The sequence below is a fragment of the Corvus cornix genome, chromosome 1 (assembly GCF_000738735.6).
Source record: "Corvus cornix cornix isolate S_Up_H32 chromosome 1, ASM73873v5, whole genome shotgun sequence".
Lineage (NCBI taxonomy): Eukaryota > Metazoa > Chordata > Aves > Passeriformes > Corvidae > Corvus > Corvus cornix.
The window spans coordinates 79363764-79387162 of record NC_046332.1 but is presented as its reverse complement, the minus strand read 5'-3'; the positions used below and the strand labels follow the sequence as shown (position 1 = coordinate 79387162).

The 23399-nt window shown below is 38.1% G+C and overlaps 1 protein-coding gene across 10 annotated transcripts in view; it reads left to right on the top strand.

The window, feature by feature from the left end:
• Positions 1–23399, top strand: part of NALCN (sodium leak channel, non-selective) — a 239599-nt gene that overhangs the window by 110112 nt on the left and 106088 nt on the right. For all 10 annotated transcript variants that reach the window (XM_039562541.1, XM_039562481.1, XM_039562155.1 and 7 more), the window contains one exon: positions 16439–16570. In XM_039562541.1, the coding sequence (XP_039418475.1) occupies positions 16439–16570 (132 nt within the window). The remainder of the gene's footprint in view (positions 1–16438; positions 16571–23399) is intronic.

The window sequence follows — 23399 nt, the reverse complement described above, 5'->3', positions numbered from 1 at the left end:
AATTTTAAAAATACGTAAAAGCCTTATGGGTGGGAATGAGGGCAAAAATAGATAGCTATGCATAGGTGTGGTTGTACAGACATAGACATAGAAGGAACAGAATTCATTTGGCAGCCTTATGAGGCTGGCAATTAAATGTACTGATAGGAGTTGATCACCTTAGGCACTTTATAATCAGAAGAAAAAGAGACCAACAAGAGGTGATTCATGTAATTTTAACAGTCATTGATGATAACTCAAAACCTTGGTCATTTAAATGTTAAGATTCCAGCTGAATTCACACTGGAAATACTGAATAACACATTGTGGTAGTGCATTTTCAGTAAGCCTTACTCTTCCTGTAGGTTTAAACCCCCATCGTGGTCATAATGAGAAGCATTTGAGTTTATAGGCACACCAAATTTCATCTGCTTAAAATAAAATTCTAATTAGTCAAAGCTGAAAATTGGACAGAATCACAGAATTAAGTAGGTTGGAAAAGACCTTTGAGATCATTGAGTCCAACCTATGACCTAACACCACCTTATCAACTAAACCGTGGAACTAAGTGCTGTGTCCAGTCTTCTTTTAAATACCTCCAGGGATGGTGACTCCACCACCTCTCTGGGCAGCCCATTCCAGTGCGCCATCACTATTTTTGTGAAGAATTTTTTTCCTAATGTCTCACCTAAACTTCCCCTGGCACAGCTTAAGTCTGTGTCGTCTCATTCTGACAGTGTTTCCCTGGCAGAAGAACATACAGGTCTGAAAAGTTGCTACTTCATTGATATTTAGTAGAGCATATTAATTCAGTATTCTGCAGTAGGTCAGTGACAAGAGTTCCCTTTAAAGAATTTCTACATTATAAAAATACACTGCAGGTGTATATCTCATCATCTCTTACAAACAGTTCTTCAGTTTTGGATGTATCTGAGTCCCGTAATTAAAGAGATGGTTTTCAAAAAAGACAAATTTCTTCATACTTGATCTAATCAAAATGATATAAATCTATCACTTTAAAAAAATCTGGAATTTCTGTATTTTCCCATTTTTCAGGAATTATTATAAATAAAAATGTTACTTAGAGATATATATTAATGTGACAATTTTTAAAAGTGCTATAGATCTTCTTTGGAGAAATAAAATAAGTGGAATGATTTTCAGATAAGAAAATCATCTAAATTTGCAGAACTTGCACCAATATTGTCAGACATGTTATTAGTTTATCATTTAATTACAGCATATTTCTTTCCTAGAGTCTTATGAGATACCTTAGAATTCCACTGAGAATTATCAAATAAGAATTATTTATTGCAAATATAGGACAGCAGCATTTTTCTATCAAAGGATATTCCTTTGTTGTTCAAAAAAATGTTTGATGCTCATATTTTTAAAGAAATCCTTTGAAGTTCACTTCAATAGAAACTCTTGCCATACAGACCAGGCAAGATTTCATTTACTAATTAGCTGCTTCATTTTGATTTAGCATATAACAAAATCGAATCACAATTATAGATTTTTTTTATTAATTAAACTTTTAAAAACAGCTGTGTATGTGCTGTTGGCAAACTTTTAACCTGTCTTCTTCTTTTATTTAATTTTCTTTCTTCTCAATTCCCAGCCTGATTTAATGTTCTACGTTTTCAGGCAGACACTGCACTCACCAGCTGAAGAGCAGGAGCTAGAAGTGAGGCTCATACAAATCCTTATTGTAGAATGAGTTTCATGGCCCATGAACAGCAATTCCCCTACAATTTCCTCTCACAGTTCTGTCAAATGCTCTTACAAAGTTCACCATGGTACTAAACCCGTTTTTCCTCCTTTGCTCTTATTCTGCTTTTCTGTCCTTCCCCTGGTGTGAACATTTCTTAAATCCCTCCCTGCATGCTTTCACATCAAGAAAGTATTTCTGAAGGCAAAATTCATAAAGGACATATGGGACATATGGGAATAATTTTTGAAAGAATGGGTTATAGGAAGAAGAGCATTTTAAGAGTTCAGGAATTTGTAGGAAAGGAAAATTACGTATTTTTTTACTCTCCCTTACTTAATCAATTTCTTTCTATCCATGTCTCTTCTCAGTATTGAGGAGATGCCCCAAAATTTATAATTTTCATCCAAAGTCACACATTACCTTTACTGTGTGTCTTTACTGCTTGATCAACCCCATTTATTTTGTGTAATCCCATCCATCTCTAGTAGCATTCAGAGAAGCAGCTCTTGTTTAGGTTGTGTTAAAGCTGTCAGTGTTACAAATCAGCTTTACATGAAACTGAACTGCTCTTTTTGTTTGCTGGGTATAGATGAGCAAAAGGTAACACAGCTCTGTGAAGCTGAAATGGTGAAAGGAATCCAAAAAATTGTCTTGTACCTGTCAGAAATTGAAAATAGTTCATGCCTCAAACATTGATATAAAGTTTTGCTCATTATAAAGAAGCTACAGCTGTAGGAGCTTCCCTGAAGAGTGGGACTTTGAACTGAAAGTCAAACTGTTGATTAGGTAAAGGGAAAGGCATTGTTGAGTCATCTCAGGCTGAGGGAAAGGTGTGCATACACAAAAGGCCAAAGCTACCAGCTGCAACTATCCCTGGCTGAGTTTGGGGAGGGGAAGAGCACAGCTCACAGAAGCCAGGCTTACACAGACTCCCCCCAGCCGAGGGGGAGGAGGAGGTTTTGGGTGCATGGTGCAACCTCTGGTGAGAGGCAACAAACACCCATCCTCCCATTACACAAACTGGCCCAGCTGTGGAACCCCCAACCCCACAGGGCACATCCACAGGACTTTCCCATGAGAGGCTTGGCCCCACAGGGCTGCACGTGGTGCAACAGACCCAGAGTCTGCTGTGGGAGACTGACCCCACCCCAGGGGGACATGGCCAGACGTGCCCACCCAGCCTGAGCATGTACACCCATGGGACTCTGTGCCTTCCGGGGGGACCTTCACCACGCAGAGACCAGCTGGAGAGGATCAACGAACAGTGTTGAGATCCACAGAGTGGTGATATTTTCCTTATTCTGTCCCTGTCACTCTTTCTGTCCCTCCCACCTATTTTCTACTTCTTTCTTTCTTTCTCTTTCTCTCTCTCTCTCTCTCTCTCATATTTACCATCAAATAAAACCCTTACTATTGTCACTGGCATATGGTCTCGTTTGCACCATAATTCAGGCAGAGGCATTTCTAAGAACCTTGAAACTGGATCATGACAGTACCCCTCTACACACAACCTCCCAGACTTTGAAAGAAGGCTTGATAATACCCGCATTTGGTGCATCTGTTTGTCTTTTGTAGGACCTGCTTGGTTTTATGCCCTAAGTATGACCGTAGTTATGAACACTACACATTATGCTTATTTCTTTTTATATGGCATCTAAATTTTGAACTCTTCTTAATCCTATTTGGAAAAACATTCAAAAAAAACACTGGAAGTTGTGTGGGTGTTTCTAGAATATAACCAGAAGGTTGCATTCTCCTTTGTCCTATGACTCCAGCATCTCCAGGATATTTATGAGACAAGATTCCTGGTCTAGTCCAAATCCAACCTTAATATCATGACTATTTAAAGTGGGGAAATAATGTCTTCTGCTGCTACCTATGAGATGGAAGCAATTAAAAACAATCAATGTATTTTCATTCTGGGATGCTACTGCATTTCATTGATACTTCATTGATATTTAGTAGAGCATATTAATTCAGTATTCTGCAGTAGGTCAGTGACAAGAGTTCCCTTTAAAGAATTTCTACATTATAAAAATACACTGCAGGTGTATATCTCATCATCTCTTACAAACAGTTCTTCAGTTTTGGATGTATCTGAGTCCCGTAATTAAAGAGATGGTTTTCAAAAAAGACAAATTTCTTCATACTTGATCTAATCAAAATGATATAAATCTATCACTTTAAAAAAATCTGGAATTTCTGTATTTTCCCATTTTTCAGGAATTATTATAAATAAAAATGTTACTTAGAGATATATATTAATGTGACAATTTTTAAAAGTGCTATAGATCTTCTTCGGAAAAATAAAATAAGTGGAATGATTTTCAGATAAGAAAACATCTGAATTTTCATTATTTTGAGTAGTCTTTCCATATCCTTTTGGTTAGATAGGTCTAACCACTGGTTTTACCGTAGTGAAGGAAAAAGGGATATCACAGCTTGGCTGCAGTAAAGGTAGTCTGGCAGATGAAGTTGGAGAACAGATGCTTTGTAAGAAAAAGGGAAGTATAAAGCCAATCACTGCCCCTGGCCCTCTGAATTAATGGCAATCAATGTCTCTGATTAGCTCTGCTATCCCCCTGCCCAAGGCAATAGAGCCTAAGTTGTCAGCAGTTTCCAGTGCTATTTCAGTGAGGGAGAAATACTTCTATAATTCTCCTCTGTGAGTTAAATTTTGTTTGATTGGAAGCCACTTTACTAGAAAGTAGGCTTTGAGCCTAAGTGCAAAAAATATTTTCTTGCTTCTAATTATTCATCTGATCACTTCTTTAATGGAGTATTTGATTTGTTTCAAAGTAATCTCTGCTTTTTATATGTAAATCATGAGTTTGAGAATGTGCTAATTAAATTATGCAGGGAGAATGCAAGAAAAAAACTGTTCTAAGCAAAAGGTGGAAATTCCATTAAAATGTTTGATATTTATTTATATAGGCTTCCAAAGGAGGTAGCAATTGCCAGTCTGAACTACACTCTACACCATGTTCCCAAGACAAATGCAGTACATACAGTAACTAAGAAGATGAATGCACTCTGTGAGGCAAGGCATTGCAATCAAAAACCAATAATTGATATAAATGACCAGTGTGACCGGAAAAGATCTTCATTAATTACAGGTTATTTGGAGTTTTCTTATTTTCCTAATTGCAGAAACCAATAATAGATGCAAATGTCTAGTCTGATCCAAGAAAATATTTTCATTATCTGGGTGGAGTTGTCTTAATTGCCTAAAGTACACATTTGGCAGTTTTTAGTTCAGAAGGGAAGTTATCAAAGAACTGAAGTATTCTAATTTTTCTAATGCTGATCGAGTACTTCTCTAAGTTTTAAACAGCTCAACAATACCAGAGCTGTGAAAAAGTGCTGAAATTTAGCTCAGCCATCTAAAGAAATTCAGAGCACATGTGTTATAATAATCATTGTACTAAGATAAAAAGCTGCAGTAAGTACCAACAGAATATACGGAGCTTAGCTGTGTATAAAATTTTTCCATGAAGGAGGGTTTTATCTTAGTGTATTTTCCAGGAAATACAATGATAGTAAGAAGTAATTAATGTAAGAAATGATAGTAAGAAAAAATGTTTCCTTCCATGAAGAATTGCTTTTTTAGAATCTCATTTTCCAGGTTCTCATGCTGTTTGTAAATACCGACAGCAAGTTGTCCAAAGACAGAACTGGATGCTTCCACATGTATATTTCTATAGAAATAAAAGAAAAGAAACTTAGGTGGGCATATTTTTTGCTGTTTCCATGCATGTTTTCCTTGAAGCATTTGGATTTTTTTTTTCACTATCATGTCTTAAAAATGAAGTGTTCCCCATGTCTCTTTTTTTTTCTTTTCTTGTTCTTCTTTTATGTTAAAATGTTGGATTTTTAGGGCTTTCTCAGTAGTTGGGAATTGAAAATAGTGCTTCATCATTGTACAAGAGGTTGCAGGCAAATAGAAACTCAATCTCTACTTATCATGAATTACTCTCTACTTTGTTTTTTCATGAGCTCAAAGGTAAAGATATGCCTTGCAGTCTTCCTAACAGCAGGATTTACATTTTCAGTCCTCCAACTCACTGAGTACTGTAAGCTTTCTCCTGCCTCCTGTCACTTCGTACTATCAGCAGAACACCCACGTAAGTCATTCATGAGACGTGAACACTATTGTGAGGAGAGCGGGGCTACAGCACATGTGGCTAGTGCTGAGCCATATCCCTACACAGCGTATGCAGAGGTAGTAGGTACCAACTGATATGAGCCACTCGCTCATTGGAGTTGACACAGCCACAAAGCCACACTGAAATGGAATCTCCACTGAATTCTTGAGAAAGTGGTTTAAACTGTGAGAGGGCAAAAAGGGAAGGGAAGGCAGTGTATTTCATTACTCTCCAACTCAGCTACACCTGTCTTGGTACATGGGTAATTTCCTAAAAATAGTATCAAAAATTCTGAAGGATTTTATGATGATCCTGAGTACTAACTGCAGAATAAGGTGCAATACTTACATTACGGTCTGTTGCTCTTTCAGCTCATGACTTACTCATTATAATAAGAGCAACCTTTTCCTTCATATTTATAAAGCAGCTAGTAAATGTACAGTATTGGAATAACATAAAAATAAAAATTATTCTAATGAATTGAGAAATAAAAAGGCAAAGAAAACAGAGGCAGTGAAAATGGCTGATTCACACCTGCTTAATAAATGATATTTCAGAGACATGATTCTTGAATTGAAATGTAAGTGAAAGAGTAAGTAGTCTATTGAAGCAGTTTCAGGGAGGCCTTCCAGGTGAGATCTTCGAAGGCATATAGTTCAAGGAACAACTGTTAATTGAAAATTGTTGGAAGTGAAGTTCCTAGAGTTGTAAAATGTGAAAGTTACAGAAATTTTGAAGGCATGGAAAGAATTACGGCACAAGTAGGATCCAGATTATTTCCATTGTCACTCACCCTCCTGAAATTTGGGGGGAAGTTGAAGCTTAATAATCGATTACTTGTCAAAATTATATTTAGTGTGTATCTGAAAGAGTCAGCAATATATTATGTACAACAGCTCATAAATGGCACAGCTTCTAGATAGTAGCAAATAGATTTAGTATTAGAGATGGAGCTGTCTTGCTACAGAGTAAGTACAACATTATTACTCTTTTTTTTCTTTTGTGGTTAACATACTTTCAAAATATAAATATGAAAACATGACACACATAAAATAGGAGACTATATCTAGAGGATTTGGCAACTGTATGTAAACACAGATAGTGCTGTAATGCTGATAGTGAATCAGCTGGAGTTTTCAGAGAAGAAATTAGAAAATATAGATTTAAAATGTCAGGCACATCCACTGTAAGGTGATTGACTGAAGGCAGCATCAGCAATTGGCTATAATTTTGGCCTGCCCTGTAAGTGGCTATTTATATAAATGTGTGTATGTGCATACATAAATTGTTTATATAATTATGTATTTATGTGGTGTTTATCCATAATATGAGCAGCTGGGAGTGTTTCTACACCTCTTCCTGTACCTGAGGTTCACAAATTGGCTAAGCTTGGAAGGCAGCACAGGGGGACTTCTGGTCCAACCTCCCTGCTCAAGCAGGATCACACTAGAGCACATGGCACAGGATTGTGTCCAGGCGGTTCTTGAATATCTCCAGTGAGGGAAACTCCAGAACCTCTCTGAGCAACCTGTTTCAGTGTGTGGTCACCCACACAGGTTAAATGCACTAAGGTTAATACATATAAAATGCATTAAGGTTAAATGAATTTTAATATATATAAAATGCACTCAAGTTAAATGCATTTAGCGTTGTGATTTTAAGCTAGTTCAGTATTTTTTATTGTGAGAGGAAAAGAACTTGTGTACTTTCTCTTTGCAAGTACTCTGGGATTAGGAAGCATATTTATCCCCATAGGACACATAAGTAATTAATCACATCTTAGTAAAGTACAGAGTGAATTTCCACCCTACAGCTTTGATGAAGTCACTAGATATAAAACAAAAATTAATTTGGCCTATTTAATTTCACATTTTAGTCATTAATCATTTTGACTTATATTTTCTGAATTGATCTATATGGCTATATTTGGGAAAAAAAATTAAAACTTCATATTATTTGGGTTCTGTTTTGCATTTCATAGTATGTAGCTTTAGAGTAAATTACTGCTGAGGTGATGATATACTTATTAGCAGTTCTAAAAATCTGACAGGTAGGTAACAATTTCTGTGCATTGTTATTATCATGAACAATTTAAGTAGTATTTTTAGATTTCTTTTATGTTGCAGCAGCTGCTCTCAATTTCTGTAAGTCAGATTGCAGTCGCTGAAAGGCTGCTTACTTCCTCTCTCTTCTTGCAAAGAAAATGACATACTGTGTTAGCTGATTTATAAACTGGTGGGGAGGAGGGTAGTTTAATTTCAAAGAAGCCATTATTTCATGGATTTTTAGGGCAGAAGAGTCACCATTTTCTTTTTGACTGTTCTATTAGAAGTTTGTGGGAGGAGAAAAGTGGCTGCTGTTAGTAAGAGGCGTACAGAAGTGTATCTATGCTACAGCTTTATTCTGTTTTTGCAGGATGTGAATTAACAGGATGCAGCTAGTCTGAAAGAGGCATATGCAACACATTCTTTAGTCCTATAGCAGAAATAGAACTTTGACTTTCAAATCTAGGATGTAAGGGAAAAAATGTATCTAATTTCTGACAGAAACTTTGGACTTAAAGGCTTGGTTACTCAAAAAACTCTACAAGATAAGAGTTTTTCATTTCTCTTCAGTAGACTTTCTATCATTATTTCAATCTGTTTACTTCCTAAGTGTGTATTTTCTCATTCTTTCTGTCTTATTGACTTTACTTTGTTCCTTTGATCAGAATTCAGTTTGCTGTTTTTTAAAGTAGCTTTTAAATTTTAAATCAAAATTATCTATTCTAAAAGGCAGGAAAGTCTGTGTAAATATGACAGATTAATGACTCACCTGTATTTTCAAATATTACAGAGACATTTAGACTGTTGGAAGATAGTTCTTAACAACTGCCGATTTCTGTATGATTTTAGCTATACCATGTCACCTGAAATATTTGTTGCCTTAAAATATGTTGTTGTAGCACAAAATCTATTGGAGAGCATATTTGCATGTCCTGAAATGTTACCATTATTTAGAAATAGTCCCATTTCCAGCTTGTTTTGTGGCTGCATGGTAGGACACCCTGTAAAAACACAGATGCAGTGGCTACCTTAATTTTTGCATCCTAATCAGATGAGGTAGAAGGTGGAAAGAGAAGCACAGTAAAGTGAAACTTGTAGAATATTTTACAAGCCCGGACAGTTTACTGTTTATACTTCTCTTTCTGCCAGGCCAGGGTCACCTCTGCTGCAGCCAGAAAACATTTATAGAAAGGTTTCCAAACATGTATTCTAAAACTTGCAGAGTTATGATGTTTGTGTTTTGTGGAGTGTTTTCCTCCCTTGACTATCACCTTACCATCTAAATTATCTCCTGCAGCTGATAACAAAGGTTCTCTGTGCTAAGGTGATCTGAAAGTAACCTAGAGTTTCTAGGGAGATTTTTCGTTGGGCTGTGAATCTTAAAGGGTCTTTACATTCATCTCTACCACATCACTACCCTAAGAACTTCCTCTCTACCATCATAAAAATGTTAAAGCAAGTGTCTGTAGACAAAATTGCTGAAGAACCACCATGCTCTCATTGCACTGGGACAATTGTCCTGCACCATAAAGCCAAGACTGCCTCTCTGTCATCACCAAACATCTGAGCTGTGGCTACTGACTTGTTTCCTTTGCAGTATCTAAAAGCCACCTCTTCCAGCATCTTTAAACTCATCATTTACCATTTCCTCAATGAAGCTGCATTATTTGAATTCATCTAGCATCGAAGTTCCTCTCAAATAAAGTGGATAGTATCTTAGATTTACAATGTTTTTTAATGTCCCATACTGATACATAACTGCATCAATATAAGATATTAAAAAGTTTGTTCCCATAAAATTTCTGGTTAATGCTTAATAATTTTCAGAAATGTTCAGATTGCAGAGCATGGGAATAATTGCTGAATTCTCCTCACAAGCATATCTTTGTCAGGCAGTCATAAAGTAAGTTGAAAGCAAAATGGTTTATAGAAAATTAGTTACATAGCTTGTAAAATGCTCTACAATGTACTGCAAACAAAAGGGAAAATTTTCTGCAATTTCACAATTTTGTACTTGCTCAGATGGCCATTAACCAACAAGATGAAAATCAAATTTATCCTATTCACGCTATGAATTATCTGTGATTAGCAGTGTATAGAATGTGATTTTCTAAAGCTTCTTTCATATTCAAGGTATCTTCAAGCACTTTGCAAAAAAAAAAAAAAAAAAAAAAAAAAGGACGAAATAAACACCATAAGTATACTAAACATGTATAGGATAAAAAAACTTACCCTTTTCTTTAGGCCAGGATTGAATCTTTGCTTAGTGACTCTTAGAAATCTTGTGTCATAGAATCCTGAAGTCAAAGAGGTATTGCTATTTCTGGTCTTGTATATTGTAATAGTTTGTGAGGCATTTGATGTGTCCTGCTTTCAACATTGAATCAAGAATGACTGGCAGTCATGTTCCTTTCTTAGTGGTGTAAATGCTGTGCATACACCTTAAACTGGCCCTGCTCTATGAAACCATAATCCCTTTATATGTATTTAGGAGCCATGGGCTGATCTCTGAATGTCCAGAAAGAAAGAATTTACTTACAATACTTTCATTTTATTACTATTTGACCTAGTATTTTCCAAGCTGTTACAATGAACTTGAGTCATGCTTTGTTAGCTCTTCTGAATAAGGGTTCTGTATTCTGTGATGCCCACATAACTCCAGCTAATTGGGCTTTCTGAAGTCACTGGGTACCATAAGATTTGCAGTGCTGTTCCAGAATGTATCTCCACACATGATGGTGATTCTGTGCATGGAGATAAGCTGGGACTTGAATTTGCCTTCGTGTCACTGTGGTGGTAGATCTAGGCTGCAACAGGCCCATAAGTAAAAAAGACTGGAGTAGCACAAATTTAAGCTTTTCAGTTGCTGTTCAGTAATATCACCCAACTCTTTTGTGCACATCCAAACAACTTTAACAAACCAAAGTCTGTTCTAACTACCAGAAAGGGTGGTCTTCAAGTAGGCATGTATAGAAAGGAGTACAAATAACATACAGGATCATTATAATGATAGGTGTAAACCGCAGTGATCATGTAGCCAGTACAAGGTCTTTCAACAGCTATAGCTGGAAGCTTGGGTGGAATCTTTTAGCAGGATCTAGCTTCCTTGTGCAAATAGCAAAAGCCAATGAAGATGAAAAAGGAGTAAGAAGCTTGCTAGAGCCATCCCATTATAACACAGACGAGGAGATACTACTGGTTTATGAAGTGTTAAAGTATATCTAAAATATAAAGAAATACAGATACAACTGTATTTTTACCATTGATGAATGCGCAACTCAAGAGTATCAAAATCTGAAAAAAAGTTGCTTACCCATGTAGTGATTATCAAAGTCTTTTAGTTAAATGATGTTTACACTGTTCATTAATTGGTTTGGTACTTTCAAGAGCTACCCTGCCAGTTTGACAATTATGCACTCTAAGCTTTTCGCACACTAAATAGCCAAAATAAGCAAAGCTTTTCTACAGATCAGATCCTCACCATGTCTTGCTCAGTACTAATAAGTTTGAGGGCTTTTTAGGCAATTTTTTATTCTTCAAGATGATTTTTCCTCTTTTTTTTGTTTTCTTAGACTACCACCAAGACTGTTAATATTATCAGATGCCATCTGAATTCCTGTAGGTCTAAACTGAAACCACTGAGCCCTTTGAAGACACCTCTTTCAAGGTTTCACATGATAATATTAAACATCATCAGCTGGGTCAGTTTTGAGATAGTAATATCAGGGTAATGTAGCCCATGGGTTCTTTCATTATTAAGTCTGTCAGACCCCACAAGTTTACAACATTTACCATCTTGCTTAGTAAGTAAGACCTATTATGTACTTGAAACAAAAATCCTGTATGAAGGAGGGTGATACAAGGAGTGACCTAATGTGCATATCAAGCCCCCAGATGGGATCTAGCATTAGGAAAAGGTAGTTTCATATTCAGTAATTCCAGTTTGCTTAGTGACTGCATTTTGCGTGGACCTCTGCTTTCCTGAGCCAGTGTCTGTGTGGCTCTGACTGTGCAAAGTGGCAGCTGCTGTGGATGTTCTCCAGGACAGTGAGCTGGCAAAGGCAGATTTATGTCACTCATCCTTCCTCTGCCATGCAGGAACGTGGGAGGAGTATTAAAGCAATGTACCCCATTCTGATACTACCGGAGTGACAAAAGACCTCTTTACACTGTGCATTGTAATGCTCTGTAAGACTAAGTGAGCCAGGTAGTCTCTACCTGTCAGCAATTGCAGTGTCATTACTTGAATTTTTGGGTGAACCTGGGATATGAAATACAGTTTTTCATTCAGAGTTCCTCATCTGCACCAAACATGTCCATAGTGTTGAATCAATGAGTAGTATTTTAGAAGTATTTTTTGCAGTCATGAAATTCCCATCTGAGCACAAAATAGATTGGCTCCTTTGTGTATTTCCAAACAATGAAAGAATTTCAGTCATTAACAGTTTGTCATGTACTGGTTTTTATGGCCACTGCGTCTTTAATGCACTGTGCCATACAGGTTCTTCATTGTCCTGGACACTGAGAATTAGCATCCTGCATCCAGTCAGATACCAGCATTATAGGTAATTCATAGTAAATGTAAGAAATTCGTCACTGTTGTAGTTGATTGATGTCAGCAGCAGGGCATTTCACTTGAGACTTCTTCAACACATAATCTTAAATCAAATTAAATATTAGGTACAATTTACCATTTATCTGGCTGACAGCAACATCAGAATATTTCTTTCATCTCATTCCTACACAGCTTAAGAAACACACATCCAAGGGCTAAAAAAAGGTCAGTAAATTAAACAAGAACAAAAATTGGCATTATGTGTCTTTTTTCCAGTTTGCGTGGAGAATTTTCCATGCCTATGTGCCCTGAAAAGGACTGTAATCCAAATAACACACTGCTGATCCGATGATCCAAAATTACTTTCAAGGCTTGGGCAAGAGCTGTGGATTAAATTCAGCTTTCACTTAGACCTCATTCCAAATACAGAAATATGTAAAGAAACAGTGAATTCTCATGGTTGAACACTGCAGCAGAGGTGTGTCTGAATCGTTTTAAGGGTGCAAATCCAAATTAAAATTCTGTGATGCAGAAAGAACAAACTAAGATTAGAGTAGGGGGAAAGCTGGACACAGTAGGTCTGTGGGTTAGAGTACTGTGATTGGTCTTCTAAAGATACAGCAGTCTGAGAGGCCAACGGGAAAGCTGCTAATCATGCACAGCATTCATGACAAGTGAGCAGCTAGGTTCTGACATGACGTAGAAAAAGTCAAGAAACACAGATGCCAATCTGGTCCCTATGAACTGGCCAGTCCTGAGATGTAAAAATGATGATTGATTTTTTTTATTTATTTTTTTATCTCCTCAGCACAGCACTTTTGCTGTGTGTGCAGGGGAGGTATTTGCTCAGATACCTCCACCTTGCTGGCCCTTTGTGCTCTCTGTCTCTCTGCCAGCACCTGGGTGCTTTTGGTGTTCCTCACCACAGCTATCTCCTAATTTGTTGCCTCAGCCAGCTGTTCCTGCCTTTACATAGCCTGTGCCTGGCTTGCATCCTGTCTGAGCCTCCTTCCTTATTATCTTAATGTTGAATCACATTATGCCAGTGTAATACTCTCTATTAGCTAAATAGTCTCTTTTCAGTTTAATTGGGAAGGCGACCTTGACAACAAGCCTTATTGAATTTTACTGAAAAATAAAAGATGCTGCAGTGAGTCCAGAGAAGGGCAAGGACCCTGGTGAATGAGCTGGAGCACAAGTCTTATGAGGAGTGGCTGAGGGAGCTGGGAATGTTTAGCCTGGAAAACAGGAGGCTCAGGGAGGACGTTATTGCTCTCTATAACTACGTGTAAGGAGGTTGTAGCAAGGTGGGGGGATGACAGGATGAGAGGAAATGGCTTCAAGTTGCACCAGGGGAGGTTTAAATTAGATATTAGAAGAAATTTCTTCATGGAAAAGGTTGTTTAACATTGGAACAGAATGCCCAGAGAAGTGGTGGAGTCACCATCCCTGGAATTTTTAAAAAAACACGTGGCTATGGCACTTGAGGACACAGTTTAATGGTGAACATGGTGGTGGTGCTAGGTTAGACTTGGTGGTCTTAAAAGTCTTTTCCAACCTTAAGCATTCTGTGATTCTGTGAAACAAACTGTGGTTAGGATATTATTTCTGTTATTGCTATTTATTTTCCAGGATTAAATATGCCACTGGAAAATCTTTTTATGAGTGTCTGTTCTGGTTCTGGCCAGGACAAGATTAGTCTTTGCAGTAGCCAAAAGGGGGGCATGGCTAGAAGCTGGAGGTTATTCTATACCACGTGATGTCATTGCTGGGGTCAGGGGCAAAGGAGTCTCTTGCAAGCAGGAGTCTTTTCCAGTCAAGTAAGTGTTGCAGAGGGAGTGCTAGGGTAGTGCTGATTCTGAACATTTTGTGCATGGCTCACTCACCTCTCTCTTGTACAGTTGTTATTAATGTTGTTGCTGTGACTGTTCATTTTCTTATCTCATTGCCATCTCCAGTAAATTGTTCTTATCTCAGCCCGTGATCTTTACCTTTTGTGCCTCCAATTCTCCTCTCCAGCCACCAGCAGGGGAAGGGGACGGGGGGAGTGAGCAGTGAGCAAGTGGCGGTGTGGTTCAGAGAGTATCAGTGGCAGCACTAAATTGAGGAGTACCATTCCTAAATCACCACAGTGTCCAGAGGTACAGACTAGTGACAAAGTGTGCGTATACGTACATGTGTATCGAGACAGTTTATGCATTTTTATTTTTCCCGTATTACCATTTTGCTTCCCTGTGAAAGGAGATAAAAGTGCCTTTTGCAGCCTCCCTTACTAGTTTCTTTAGCAAGTACTTTCACAATTGAGACAGAATACTTCATTATTATGATGGAAATTTTGACACCATTAAAAATACAGTGTAAAATATGCAGAGAGACTAACTATCTGGTTAGAATTTGTGTGAAATGGAAATGTAAAGGATGACACCTGTTTTGAATCACACTACTGAAGAAAAATGCATGATTGATGCCAGTAGCCCTATCTTTAATTATTGTATTCTTATAGCTTGCCTTGTGGATTAAAAATAAAAGCAAGACCTTATTTAGCCACTATTTTGGTAACTTACCTGTGCTTTAGGTATTAACCCCTGCTTGTTCTGTAAATTACTGGATGTAAGGCTTTATCTCCTGACCTCCTTTTCTAGAATAGGATATGCAACCATTTTATGTCACTAGGGTCAAAAGGAAGCTGGCTTGCATGAGAAGGGTTTGAGCTGTCTTCTCTGTAATGCTACCTGTAATTCACACAAAAAGTCCAGGTATTAAGAGACAAGAGGCAATTCTATCAGGTTGTATGCTTGTAAATATGTGCTTAGTCTCCATTCAGCTTCAATTTAAGGAAGCTATCTTAAACACCAGTGGAATTCAAAATGAAATTAATTATTCAGTAGGCAGGCACAAGGCTTTGCTAAAAGCTGAACAAATACTAGTCCTTGCAGCCTCCCATACGGCCCATATTATGTTCTAATTTCATCAAAAAAGAAACATACAACAACCCTACATATAAACTCAGAAACAAATAAAAATGGCTTTTGCCATTGTTAGCACAATTTAGAAACATACACAAGGAAACATAATGGTACTTAACTTACTTATATTAAAGACTTGAACTCTATTACTTGTGGGAATTTGTAAAAAGTTATCAATATTAGTGACCATTCATTCAAAGGTGGATTAATGTAAAATAATTTTGTCTGTTTGACTCTTGTTTCTACTGTGGCTGACCCGGTGAGGGAAGTGGTTAGGTTTTCAGGGTAAATCCTAAGTCCATGGTCTTTGTGGTGGGGGCTTAGAAGTTATTTCTTTGAACTTCTGCATACTTCTTATGTATCTTATCAGTAATGTTTTGGTATCTCACAGATGTAAACTCCTGGATGGTGCTCTGTGCCTCTGTTTCTCTCCTCTCCTGTGTCACTGCAGCAGCAGTGACACAAAGCTTTAAGTACACAGATATGTGAATTATCTGTGAGTACTTCACAGCTCATTGGCCCAGATGTGTATATCTACTATATGTAGATGTGTTTTATTCATTTAGGCAATAGTTTGACATCAGAGGAATCCCATAATACATCTGTTTCTTGAGAAAAAGCAATGCACAAGATAGAATTGATGTTACTTTTTCCTGAACAGTAAGTCATCAAGATTTGCGTGAATAAATCATAATGCAGGAGTATTAACCAGGCCCAACTGAGTAGACAGACATGCTCTTTATGCTTTAAAACATACTAAAGTAATGGATACCATATTAAATTATAAACCTTCAGTAAGAAGTCAACTGACAAATAAAAACTGAAAAGTACAAAAAAATCCCCCAAACTTGCCATGTAAACCAGTTGAAGCAATATATTAAAACATATTTTAAAGATTAATAAATTAGAATCATATAAAGAAGCTTTAGAATAACACAGTATTAAAGCCAATTATGTTTTGACAATGTAATAGAACTTTAAAATGCATGTGGTTTGACTCCTTTTGATGATAAAATTTACTCTTTCTTTTGTAGAAAATGATGAGGTCATCCGTGTTTCATATGTTCATACTAAGCATGGTTGCTGTCGATGTGATTGTTGCTGCAAGTAATTACTATAAAGGAGAAAATTTCAAGAGACAGTATGATGAATTTTACCTTGCTGAGGTGAGTATGCTGAAACAACTATTTGGGTAATTTTCAAGATAAGCTGAAGTAAAAAATGTGACTGTCAAGAACATTTTAGTATGTAATTTTTTATTCCCTTAAGCATTCCAAGAATACTTTGCTAAGTTGTTCAACTTCCTCTGTCTGACAACGGCTGACAGCTCTATCTTACAACCTTTTGAAAGGTAATTTCCTCAAACAAAATGTTAGTGGTAGTAAGTGGAGGCTTAAGTGTAACATCTGCAGGGAGTGCATGGCTGCCGAGTTGCTATCTTTCTCTAGCAGGAGTGTAACATTCAGAAGAATTTCACTTTAAAAAGATGACAAAACTGTATTTTAAAAATACAGTATAGAAGTTCTTCCTAAATCTTCTTTATTTGGTAGATATACTTAGCTGCCAGAAGGTCCTTAAGCATTACCAAAATAGTGTTACAAATAGTCTGGCTTCAGCAGTCGCAAGAGCGCACCACCAAAAAAAACCATTTATGCAGGCATGATTTTTTTAAAGGAGGAGTCTGTCCTCCTGAACAGTGAAGTGGAGGTACAAGTGACATTTTGACAGGAAGCCTGCTTGAGTCATTAGCTGGTCAAAGATCTTACTGTAGATCAAGAACTAGAGATCCTAGAACCTTGCATACTTGTCTTTTTAGTAATAATTAATTCAGGTAAAGGAAAAGAAAAAAGAAGTAATTGAAGTCTTTGGTACTAATGTACAGGCAAAGCTTCAAATAGATATTTGTTTTTCCTAAATCAAGTGCAATCAATATTGTAGCATTCTTTATTAAAAATACTTATTTCCATGGGCACTGTGAATTGTTACTGTATCAGAGTAAAAAATCACCAGTGCTGAAAGATCGCTTCTTTAACCAGTGCACCAAGATCAGTTCTCTGAAAGTGTTGATCACAGTTTCCTGTATTGGGCACATGTCTACTTTATGCTTACTGCAGTTTCCCTGACTTCAATAGTTACACAGTCCTTTGGAGCCAGAGGGGTCATTCTTAGACTAGAGTGCATGATAGCAGAATGTTCCTGGTTGTTTCTCTGCTTTTGGTTGTTGTGTGGTTTTCTATGTCTAAGTATTTTTGATATTCAGACTCACACACCCAACTTTAAGCCCTTTAGTCCATAACAATGCAATGCTTTATGAATCTCTTTAGTTTAAGGAAGGTCGAGTCAATACATATTTTTAATCTTAGTTTTAGAATTTGTATCTGATCTCTTAAAATTGTATGAAGCTGAGAGTTCGTGAGTTCTGGGACAAAAATGAGAGCAAAAAAGCCCGTTAAACACAGCACCAGAGTTCAAACCTTTAAAAAAGTGCAGATTATAGAGACAGCACTGCTGCATCATTCTCTGTTGTCTCTCATGCTGCTGGGTATGGCTGTATTCTGTGTGAATATTGAGTCAGTGTTGGCACGGACAACAATTACAAGACTAATTGTGAAATGTGTTGTCTTTATTTTGTCTGAAGTTCTAAGTCTATTTGAAAAACTACGTGAACATGAAAATTATTATCCTGAAAATAAGACATTGGAATAAAACCAGCAAATGCTGGGTTGTCTTATGACACGCCCCACAGATCTGAGAGTAGAATTGAGGGCAGAGAAACTCATTCTAATCTTTATCAGGGTTTAACCCCAGCTAGCAGCTCAACCCCATGCAGCCTCTTGTTCACTCTTCCTCAGGGGAATGGGGGAGAGAATGGTCAGAGTAAAAGTGAGACAACTCATGGGTTGAGATAAAAACAGTTTAAAAGGTGAAGCAAAAGTCATGCACATAAGCAAAGCAAAGCAAGGGATTCGGTCACCACTTCCCATGGGCAGGGAAACGATCTTCAGGAAAGCCAGGCTCCATCAGCCATAACAGTAACTTTGGAAGACAAACACCATCACTTTAAGCATCCCCCCCGCTTCCTCTAGCCTTATATGCTGAGCACAATGCCCTGTGGGATGGGATGTCCCTGTGTTCAGCAGAGATCAGCTGTCCCAACTGTTTCCCCTCCCAGCTCCTTGTGCCCCCCCAGCCTGCTCCCTGGTGGGGTGAGAGGCAGAAAAACTCTGTGCAAACACTGCTCAGCAACAGCTAAAACATCCCTATGTAACCAACACTCTTTCCAGCACAAATCCAAAATAGCACCATACAAACTATGATGGGGAAAATTAACTCTGTCACAGGCAAATCTAGTACAATATCCTTGGCTGGAAACAAATAATTAAGTCAACATTAAAGCCTGAGGCCATGAACTCTTCACAGCAGGCATTTTTGCTTTATCCCCAGGATACAGCAAGTGGAGCCTGGATTCTTAACAAAATGACATTAATTCTATTTATATTCAAAATAGGGAACACTCCGTTTCCTATTTCTATTTTGGCTCTGAATATATAGTATAATAATGCTTTTATTAATCAGTGGTAGAAACAATCTCTTCAACATTTATTTCAAGTATAAAGTTTGCAGGGGGTTTTTTTCTGATAGAAATATTTGCCAGGGTTTATTCAAGGTGAGTATATAATGTAGACTAGTGTATTATAATTCTGTCCTAGAAGCAATGTCCAGTTTGCTTTAACAATATATTTTTCTGTTTCTGCATAGCTTAGATAATTGATTTTTAAGTGGAGAGGTTGTCAGAAAACACATTTGTTTACATTCTACACTTTACATTTCGAAGTATATGAGGTAAAGTATTCTGAGATAGAGAAACGTGGGATTTTTTTATTTGTAAAGCATTTCTTTAATGTCCATTTGTTCGGTTTCCTGGTTTTGTTTTGTTTTTTAAGCCTGTGATGCTTTTACTAGAGGCACTATAAGAATCAAACTAACAAAACCCTAGTATGTTATGGAAGGAGGAACAAAGGAAAGTATCAGAAGAGCAGAAGAGTAAAAAAATCCTGGGAGAGAGGAGAAATTGATAAGCTGCTGTCATTTCCTATTTGGTTGTTGTGAAACTTGTTCTTTGTAGCACAAAGGGTAAACAAAGGAAATATTTTTAAGAGCCTTGAAGAGGCTGAATACTCAAACAATGCAGATTATTCCACAGTGGCTAGTCTGTTTCCTTGGTGAAGAAGACTAGTTGAAGCAGGATGCACTGCTGCTGCTCTGTCTTTTCTGTTAGAGTAGGCTACAGAAAGCTTTCCCTTCAGTGGGAGCTGACTTGAGGAGCCAACAGTGGTGAGGATTCCCTTTGCTAAAGGAAATGGCCAGATAGATTACAGCAAGCATATCTGGCTTTCTGATACATTTTCCAGAAGTTATGTTGGAAGCTGCTGGCTTTAGGAGAAGATATGTCTAATGAAATATCTCACTTGGTCCATTCTATGGGTCACATATTAATACATCTGCTTAAAGTCAGTGGGCAAACTAAATGGATTTATTGAGATGCCCAATACCAAGAAAAGAAACCTGTTTTCATTGTTGAAATGAAATTAAAAGGCTCAAGAAGGCAAAGGTTAGACAAGAAGATAAAACAAATTAATCTATACCCAGATCCCATTGTTTGCCTAATTTTGTATACCCAGTAGTAAATAAGAGATTCTGGCAGGCGTTTCAACTTGTATGCATCAGTCCTGCTGATCAGGCAAAACCAGAATTTTAACAGGATGACTCAAAACGCCAGTGCAGTATCCTGGAAAGAGTAGAGTTTCAAACACATTTTGGTAATTTGTAATGAAGATGCTAACTTTAACTGCTCAATACCTAGACAGAATAGTGATGGATGTTTGTTTCTTATGAGTCTTCCATTAAAACATGTTACAGACTAGCTGTCTTATTTGAGTTGCATATGATTCCTACAAATACTGTCTGAATACCAGAGTTCAAAACCAAGTGCTCCTATATAGTTTCTCCTAGATTCCTTTTGTAACCTGCCCCCTTGCACTGCTGCCTTTGGGTAGCTTTTGGCCTGTCCTGGATGAAGGAAGGATTGAATGCTGTGTCAAATCTGGTAGTGAGGGAGGGGCTAGAGGTCTGTGCCCTTAATCCCACTGATCCTCGTTGAAAGAATTCTTGTCATTCCCGACAGCTTGATAACCTTTCAGGTAAGACACAAAGAAAACAGAGTCTGTCACTGTTGGATGCTGACTGATAGTAAGTTCTGCCTCTGCCAAAAAAAGAGGCAAGTGGCTACTAGCAAAATTTAGTGTTGATGAAGGTGTCATTAATACCATAAAGCTTCCAGGTGAAAAAAAGGGACATAACTATCAGAGAAATGGCCCATTCCTGTTAGGTCCTCCTTGGCCTCCCCAAAGCAAAACTGACAACACGGTGGAGGGTGGCTGCTCAGTGGCTGCTCATGTCTTACACCTGCTTTTTCTGCTTTGCCGTGTTTGCTTTTGCCTTGTCTCTACAGCAACGAAAGGAATTATTCCAGCTTAAAAAAAAACCACACAAAACTATAAAATTGTATTGCATTTCATGCCTAACAAAAAGTTCTAGTCAGATACTCTGAATCTTCTCCTGTAATTAATTACAAGGAAGGAAAAAATACAAGCTCTGTCAGCAGGAAGACAGGTGTATAAATGTAATCAGATGTTATGCAAACCATTTGATACATTTTTAAGTGCCAGTGGTTTGAATTCATTTGACAAGCATGTGAAATGCAAATGATCCTGCCCACACATTTTTAGAATAAATTAAAATACACTTAACATCATATTTGTTAGTCTTGTTCTAATAGGAAGCCTATGTGCTCTGAAGTGTGTATGTGTGTATTTAAATGGCACTGTTATTCCACCTGCTCTGAGCTAAATTGCAGCTGCTTTTGAACCACCGTTCCATTTTGCCTAATTCAATGCCCTTCTTCTTTTATGACTCGGTTAGATGTCTTGTCATTAAAAGTGAGCTTTATTTTTAAGGGTTTTTGCTAAAACATTTTCCTCGTGTCTTAGAGATTTTCATGTAAAGAAGTAGTTTCTTCAAACCTGGCTCTTTGAGATCCCAGAGCACAGGCTGAAAAACTGGCCAGATCCACTTGAGGATAAGGGCATAAAAGCGTCCCTACACTGTCTGTGACTGAAAGCACACAAATATTTCTTAGTAGCCTTTCTTTCCTAATATAGTGGTTTGGTCCAAAATACTCATTACTTATTTACCTTCTGTGAGATAAGAATTAGGAGAAAGCAAAGCAGGTAAAAAATTTAAAAGAATATAAAGAACTTTATTAACGGATCTAAAAGAAAGGAAAAAAAAAGGGAAAAAAAACCCCACACCTTCAGAACACTTCTCCTCCCCCCACCTTTCTCCCTTCTCCCACTGACAATGTAAGAAGACAACCCTTGAGATTTTCAGTCTGTTTACCACTTCCATAATAACCTTGTTCAGTTCATTTAGGAAGAGGAGTCTCTCTTGCTCATGCTATGGAGATATCTCCTCCACAAGAAATTCTCTCATGGCTTCAGTATCACAAGACAGCCACCCATGTTGGTTCTCTGCTCGCATCATGTGGGAGTCCCTTCTCCCAACTTACAGCTTTCCCCACAACTGCTTTTGAGGGTCCAATCTTGAGCTGTTGGGGTACAATTTTAAGGTTGAGCTGTTCAAAAACAAAGGTTCTCCTCACCCATCTCAGGGAGCATCTTCAGCTCCAGGAACAGAGGCCCTTCTCCTTTCCTGGGAGAAAAGGGTCTTCATCATCTTCATCTCTAGGACTATCTCTGGGAGCATCTCTAGGAACAGAGGTCTTCTCCTTCCGGCTGGAGCAAGAGCCCTCACCACTTCCATCTCTCCCTGTTCAAACTTCTCATCAAATTACAGCTGCTTCAGCATTTGCTTATTCCAGAACAAGTGCTTTTGCTCACAATTACAGTTTGAACGCTCCACCCCGCCATGCTTCATGAAATTACAATGGGTACTCTGATATATCATAGTCTATCACCACCATAGCTTCACAACAGAATTTCAGCTTCTAAGCGTCTCCTCTTTCTCCTCCCTCAGGGTTTCAGCTCTTCTTTCTTTACTTTATGTCTGCAGGCTTCATCTATTCTGGAGGAAACTTACAGCACTAAAAGGGTTAATCTCACCCAGCCCCACAGCTGGAGTCGCTTATTGTTGTTGGTTACATGATCTTTGCCAGGCAGCGGGGCAGCTTCAGCTGAATCTTCGGCCACACTGGAGAGGGGGGAGTGTGTAGAGCCCTGGCTCCACACCGTCTGCACAGAGCAGGGCTGGGGGGACCACAGGTGGAACAGGGCCGCACGGCTCCAGGATGGCTGTGTTTCGGCCTGGCCCCGGCTGAGCAGGGCCCGGCCCGGGCCTGCTGGGCCCCATACAGGCCCAGCCCAGGTACCTTTCCCAAAGCCGGAAGCAAGAGAACTCTTTCCCGGGGTTTGTCCATTCTTAAATGTGGACCACAGAGGCGGTCAAAATTTTAAGTTGCTTAAAAATTGTCAATATTCGAACTAGCCAGTTGATAGGCTCTGTCAGGTCATAGAGGAAGCTGTAAGCACCTCTTTGCAAGAAAATCCGGAGCTGTGCTTGCTAACCCGTGACACCTAAGAAAAGGAACATCTCCTGATTGATGGAGTGCTATGAAGCATTCTGAGGACATTTGAAGCCTGGTAACTATTTTACATGCCTTGAGGAAGCCATATAATACAGCTGGTAGCAGTGCTTGTAAATAGCTCTGTGGACTAGAGGAATAAACAAAGGACATAAGCTTCATTGTTTCATTTCCATCTCCACTCCTGTTTGTGACAGTCCTGTACACATAAAATATGTAAAGTTTTATTTAGCTATCTCCCAACCTCTCTCTTTCATGTTGGTAAATATATTTTTGATGGACTGTAGAGTTTAAATTTTAAATAATGTAAATACTTAACACAGCATCCCAGAGAT